Source organism: Littorina saxatilis, linkage group LG10 (assembly GCF_037325665.1).
Source record: "Littorina saxatilis isolate snail1 linkage group LG10, US_GU_Lsax_2.0, whole genome shotgun sequence".
NCBI classification, from domain to species: Eukaryota; Metazoa; Mollusca; class Gastropoda; order Littorinimorpha; family Littorinidae; genus Littorina; species Littorina saxatilis.
The window spans coordinates 44,268,893-44,276,392 of NC_090254.1; the positions used below are offsets into that span (position 1 = coordinate 44,268,893).

The 7,500-nt window shown below is 45.0% G+C and overlaps 1 protein-coding gene across 1 annotated transcript in view; it reads left to right on the forward strand.

The window, feature by feature from the left end:
- LOC138977875 (uncharacterized) overlaps positions 1–7,500 on the forward strand; it is a 17,689-nt gene that overhangs the window by 8,813 nt on the left and 1,376 nt on the right. Inside the window, exon 4 of the mRNA XM_070350480.1 lies at positions 2,935–7,500. This exon is cut by the window's right edge and continues 1,376 nt beyond it. Within this exon, the coding sequence (XP_070206581.1) occupies positions 2,935–6,638 (3,704 nt within the window). The 3' untranslated portion in view covers positions 6,639–7,500. The remainder of the gene's footprint in view (positions 1–2,934) is intronic.

The following is a 7,500-nucleotide window of genomic DNA, read 5'->3' on the forward strand; positions in this document are numbered from 1 at the left end:
AAGTGTTGTGTTCACACATACACAAAATCTCAAAACAATATGTTGCGTTCAGATTTATCTTAAGGAAATGTTGCTTTCAGAAACATCATAGGACACAGTGTTGCGTTCACAAACACGCTTAAACAATGTTTCTTTAACAAGCATCTCAGAGATATAATTCTTTCACAAAACATCTCAGAACAATATGTTGCGTTCAGATATATATATCATAAGAACATGTTGCTTTTACCAACTTGGTAAAAACATATCTTTAAAACGCATCTCAGAGAAACTTATTTCCTTAAAAAAACATATCAGAAATTTGTTTGCGTTCTGACACATCTTAGAACAAATTGTTGCGTTTACAAACAAGTTCTTGTGACAACAAGGGAGTTTATGGTAAGTGAAGAGGGAAAATCCCTTTGCATTGTAAACGCCTGCTTTAGGCAAGTCCTCCCATGAGGAGCCAATACCTGTGATATGGCGGTGCAGCCCCCAAAACGACCCTATTTTCGAATCAGCTTTACTCATCTTTTACTTGCTCCATTTCAACAAACTTCAAGGGAGACAATGAATCCATATTGTTACTGTTATCTCCACGGTGATATGTACAGAATTGGTCAAATTCATGAAACATTCAGGTAGACTCAAATAAGTGTCACCAAAGTGGCCAAGAGCAGCAACCTTAAATTCACTGGTTTATTTTCATTTGTTTATATGATTCACTGGTTTATTTTCATTTGTTTATATGATTCACTGGTTTATTTTCATTTGTTTATATGATTCACTGGTTTATTTTCATTTGTTTATATGATTCACTGGTTTATTTTCATTTGTTTATATGATTCACTGGTTTATTTTCATTTGTTTATATGATTCACTGGTTTATTTTCATTTGTTTATATGATTCACTGGTTTATTTTCATTTGTTTGTATGATTCACTGGTTTATTTTCATTTGTTTATATGATTCACTGGTTTATTTTTATTTGTTTATATGATTCACTGGTTTATTTTCATTTGTTTATATGATTCACTGGTTTATTTTCATTTGTTTATATGATTCACTGGTCTATTTTCATTTGTTTATATGATTCACTGGTTTATTTTCATTTGTTTATATGATTCACTGGTTTATTTTCATTTGTTTATATGATTCACTGGTTTATTTTCATTTGTTTATTTGATTCACTGGTTTATTTTCATTTGTTTATATGATTCACTGGTTTATTTTCATGTGTTTATATGATTCACTGGTTTATTTTCATTTGTTTATATGATTCACTGGTTTATTTTCATTTGTTTATATGTTTCTCTCTCCTCTAACTCCGCACTCTTTCTCTCCTCAGCATCTGTACTCTTAACATCAACATGGATTAGATATTAAACAAATAATTGCATTTGCGAAACGTCTCAGAACAGACCGTGTTGTTCACAAACAAAGGGTTTACCACTGTCGCACGGAGCGTCGTTCGAAACCTCTCAGAACAAAACGTGTTGTTCACAAACAAAGGGTTTAACGCTGTCGCATGGAGGCGTCGTTCCAGCGGTCAGCATAGTTCGGCCAGAGCATTGCGCAGTCCTCTTTTCCCCCGGAGTCGTTGGGTTCCCCTGGCTGCCACTTGGTGAAGGTAGGAGGCTGACCGGAGGGGAGTAGGAAGAGTCTCTCCGTTCCTACGTCACCGAGTCCCAGCCACGCGTGCCCGTCTGACGTCACATATTTATAAAAGGTATTAGTGAACACCACAGGAGCTTGCATCAAAACGCCAGTCAATTATTATTTACTCCTTCATCCTTGCTGTATCCTTACTACTGCTATTCAGTGTGTCATTACTTGACTGAATCAGTGACTGTGAAAAGACTATGGGTAGTCGTCCAAGACAGGTTAAAATCAGTCAAACGAATGACTACATAAACCTGCAGTGCATGTGTCAGGTTTTAATTTTTGTTTGTTTGTTTGTTCTTTATTTATTTTGTTTTGTTATTTTGTACGTTCGTTGATAAAATGTCCCAACCTGCCGCCCACACACACAACACACACACACACACACACACACACACACACACACACACACACACACACACACACACACACACAACACAACACACACATACGCACACACACACACACACACACACACACACACACACACACACACACACATTAGAATCCCGAATCCCCTCCCCCATTCTCCACCCGATAGCTCCTCTTTGTTTCACTCTCTCCTCCTCACAAATACGTTCATCTTTAATCCACCACCCTCCCCGAATCCCCTCCCCATTCTCCACCCGATAGCTCCTCTTTGTTTCGTTCTCTCCCCGCCCGGCAGGGTATCTCGGCTGCCTACTTGAATGAGTAACAGAAGAGACATTGTCATCATCTCTCTCCTAGGATATGTTCCCCAGAGGGGAACTGAACATGTTCGACAATATTATGAACCAGGTCGACAAAAGACAGTCAAGTATGTAATGAGCCAATCAGACAGATGACATCAATGTGTCAAGTTCTGAATTCTTCTCATACCACTGTCCGCTGGGCAGATTCACTTGAACTTGAACGGCAGCTTGTCTGAATACATCGTCCTCCCTCAAGATCGTAAAATGCCCAATTACTGAGTACTTGAGATATCAATGGCCGCTTCCGTGAGATAATAATCGTTCAAATCACACGTATGTACATCATGTAAATGAGGTCATGTCAAGCAAGTCTGGCAGGGACCTGTTTTTCCACTGCTAATGATACCAAAGTCACCGAGACAAACGTCATTATAGAAACACAAAACTTGACTAAATGTAAAAACAACTCGTGTAAATCTGGTACGACACAGCAAGCCATGCAGAGTATTCTCTATATACAATCACAGCTTTTGATGACGCTTGACTGACTCTCATAGATTGTTATTACAGTGTTGTACAGTTTCTTGCACACATTTGCATGCGCCTATATCTTGTGCAGATCAGAGCAGAAACGAGATCACCCTGGATGAACAACTCTTCGTCCAGAGGTCCTCCTTCAAGACCGCCATGGATCATCTGCAGCAAGATGGCCTCCTGCTCATCCAAGGTCCTCCTGGTTCAGGGAAATCGGCTCTGGGCCACGCTCTGCTACGCCATTACGAAGGCCAAGAGTACACTCCGTTGGTTCTCCATCGCTGCGAAGAGTGGCGTACTCACGTGGGAGGGGACAGAAAGCAGGTAGTTTTGCTGGACGGTGTTTTGGGCGAGGTCTGTCTTGACCAGGCTAGTTTCACAGAGTGGAGCAAGGTGTTTGCTTGCATGCTTAGGTACGCTAAGGCCATGAAATGTCTTGTCGTTTTTGTCATGTACAAGCACGTCTTTAAAGAGTTGGAGGCGAGGGGGGAAGTGGGGAGTTTCTTTCAGCATGTTCCTGTTCTTGACCTGCAGAGAGGGACTACTTTCACAGACACAGAGAAGAAAGAGATGATCCGAAAACACATGGAGGGAATAAACATGCCACCCAGCGTGGAAGAAGAGATACTGCTGGCTGACCAAAGCGGATCGCTCTTTCCTGGATGCGTAAAACGCTTCAAGCAAGCAGCAGCTGATCAGACTATCGAAGATGGAACCTCCATTTTTTCTTCCCCTTCAGAACCACTGGCTTCGTTCCTGTGCAAGGCCTTGGCAGACAGGGACCACGGGACGTGCGTTGCAGCCATGCTGTTGCTGACGCTGATGAAACAGGGGGACTGCCTTGCCGCTGTGGAGAAAATGAAGGCCCAGCTGCAATTTCTCGGCTTTGACAAAAAAATCGCTCGAAAAGTGCAGTCCCTGGCCAAATGCTACAAAGGTACCTACATTGCTTTGAGCAAGTCTGCCTTCTGCAGTCGTCCTGTCCACGAAGCGGCCTGTATGGCCTTGGCAAGCACGGAGTACCTGTCAGTTATGATCAAGGTATGCGACCTCCGATTCCTTCTCACCCACGTAGGAGCTTTCGACGATGGAGCCGTCTCCAAAGTCGACGTTAGTGGAGACACTCCAGCTGTACGTCAGTTACATCAACGATTGCTTCAGGAGCTAGTTGACGGCAATGTTCCAGAAATATGTCAGCATCCTAACCTGCAGAAAGGAGATTTTTTAGCAGGTTTCAAACGGTTCTGCATACTTGAGAACTGCCTGAATAAGGTCTTGGCCGCGAAGGACCCGAAACACAACGATTCGTTGCTGTACTGGTCTGCAGTTTGCGGGTCTCACACTCTCACAGACTGGTGCGCTACGCTGATGCTGGAGAAATGCACAGACCCAAAGGGATTGGTTGTGACCTGTCAGAGGATTCTCTTCCTCTATGCCTTGACGGACGAACGCCGGTCCAGCCAATGCGTAAAAAACATGACTTTTGCCATGGAGAAATGCGGAATGAGACCAGAGCTGATGTCATCTGTCAACCTACCCCTGCCAGACTTGTCCAAGCGATACACGCGGGACATGAAAGGCAGATGTGACGCCTTGATCACAAAGACGCTGTCAAACGTCGTCTGCTACCTTGGCGACGCCTCTTTGGTCTTTCCCACCTCCGTGATTTCGCTTCAGAAGATGCAGCACAGGCCTGGCATCCTCGTCAAGTTCCCAGGAAAGCACTGGTCCATGGCGCTCAGAATTCTCTCTGATAGAAACATCGACGAGCAGGACGAGGACGGGAACACTTTTCTCCATCTTGCAGCTGACAGAGGGGATGTCCTTGACGTTGAGATCGCTGTGAGGTCCGGGGCATCACTTGGGATCGTGAACAACAAGAACCAGACTCCTCCTCAGGTGGCCAAAATGCGGAGAACGCAGTCATCAAGTTCTCGGGTTGCTGGAGTTATGGCAAGTGATAAAAAGCGGTTTGAATCCAACCATTTCAAGAATGTCAAGAAAGCTTGCCAGGAGGGTGACTTGGAGAGGCTGAAGGTTCTGCTGTGCTACAGTCATGGTGTGAATGATGCCGATAACCATGGTAACACTCCATTGATGATCTGCTGCCAGTACGATCAGATAGAAGCCTGTCGTCTTCTAGTTCACAATGAAGCCAACATCAATGCTGAAAATATACAGATGTCCTTCCCGCTTCTGGTCGCATCTGACAAAGGGTTTCAAGACATAGTAGATCTACTGATCGAACATGGCGCTCAGGTCAACAAAGTAGGTCACGAAAAAACAACTCCATTGCCGAAACCTAGCAAGAAAACCTTTCCATCCTTTTGGTCCATGATCGACTTCATTCTACACAACCAGAACCTAATTGACACGGGGGTACCAGAACCAACCTATATCACCTCTCTGTGTGTGGCAAGCAAGAATGGTCACACTGCCGTAGCCCAGCTTCTGCTCGAGCACGGGGCCCAGGCTAACAAAGATGAACAGGAGAGAACCGCTCTGCACTTTGCCTGCGAGAACAACCGGGTGGAAGTTGTCAGACTCCTCCTAGAGCACGGGGCGAACCCTGATGGGTCTGAAGCTCAAAAGGAAAGCCCGTTGCACCTTGCCTGTAAACATTCCAACAGTGTAATCGTGGGTTTGCTTATCGCAAAGGGAGCCAATGTGAATACGGCGAACGCCTCTGAGCAAAGTCCCCTGCACTTTGCCTGCAGCAATGCCAACGCTGAGGTTGTCGATACCCTCATCACCAGGGGAGCAGATATCAACGTGACTGACATCTTTAAGCTAACTCCGTTGCACTTTGCATGCAATTTCGGTTTGACTCACATCGCCGCCCTGCTGATCAAGCATGGAGTGAAACTGGACTGCGAAGATCACTGGAAGCGGACACCACTCTACATGGCTTGTGATAATGGCCATGAAAGCGTGGCAACGCTGCTGATATTCCATAGAGCTCCAGTGAGCAGCGTCACAGAGAAGAAGCGAACTCTCCTGCACCCAGCTAGCAGAGCTGGTGTTGCAAGTATGGTTCAGCTTCTCATTCGGCAAGGCGTGGATGTCCTTGCTACTGACACAGACAACAAGAACGGTCTTCACGTTGCAAGCGCTAACGGTCACCTGGACATCGTGGAACAGCTTCTTGAGGTCGGACTTGATGTATCCCTGAAGGACAACAGGAGAAAAACCTCCCTGCACTATGCGTCAGCCGCTGGCCACACTCAGATCGCTGATTTGCTCATCCTACGGGGAGCTGAGGTCAACTGTCGAGACGACTGTCTGCAAACACCTCTCTTCTACGCTGCAAAGAATGGCCACGCTGACACAGCCATGTTGCTTCTCTCCAAAGGAGCGGAGATTTCTGCATCAGATTGGAAGCACGATTTGTCATTTCAGGCTCACAAGACATTTGCGAAAAAGTATTATGATTACTTTCGCCTCGGCGAGATTGAGTTCAGCAAAACTCCTCTGCATGCGGCAATTGAAAACGGTCACCTGAAAATAGCGGAGCAGCTTGTGCGGCACGAGGCTGATGTAAACGCAGTGGACAAGAACAAACACACGCCTCTTCACTATGCGTACAGGAATGCGCATACGTCACTTGTGGATTTTCTGCTTCAACATGGCGCCGACGCGAATTCCAAGGACATTCAGAACAGGGTACCAGCTGACTTGTCACCAGACAAGCCGCTGAAACCAACATGCCAGCAGAAAACTGTCAAAGTGTTCACAGCTATTGCCGTGTTTCTTGTCCTGATATTACTAGCATTTTCAATAATGAAGTGAGTAAGCAATTGGAATAAGTTGCAAAAAAACATGAAGAAACATTAAGTTAATCAATACACGTTAACTGAACTACCCTTGCACTACCCTTGCTGTAATACCACCTTGTGCTTTGAGTTCTAAGACAAATCGTGGCCATAATTATGACGAAGATATCTCATGATCATGATTTTATTGCTGAAACGGCAGCCTAAGAGATTAATCTATCCTTCAAGAGAAATGACTGCTGTGGTATAAAGTATTAAAGCACTCTAGCCGTTGTTTGGAACAAATCACTGTATATATTAAAGGCAACTCTCATTTTGACATCGGCTTTGACAGCCTTGACTGAGATGTATTTTACAGTAGACCGTCTCTTCATAGGGAGATAAAGCAGAGTTCACGGGTCAGTGATGGTCGTCTGTCCGTAACGTCAGAGTCTCTCGCTCTGAATGAACCAAGCGTTGCACGAGCTAGGCTATTTAACGGGTCAAGTTGTTTCTTTAGTTTTGTAAATACATTTGCAATGTACATTTATTTGAACTTGCGAAATTCATAGACCTCAACCATATGTAGAAATCGGTAAGTTTTCCCTGGCGATGGTTTACATGGCGTATACTTGTCAAAGTATCGTTCGTCTTCTACCGCCCCATATCAAACCGAGTATGAACCAGCTCGGAAACACACATAGGTGTCACGTCCTGGTGGTGACGCAGTCGGCCAGCTCAATTTTGTAAGTGCACGTGAGGGCAGACTGGGACAGGTTTTAGTTACTAAGGCTTCGACATTTCCAATAGCCTTGGCGCCTACACTGGCAAAAAACACAGTACTGGTTTGAAGGAAAAACACAACACGTTTTAACCTCCCCCCCCCCCCCCCCCCCGTC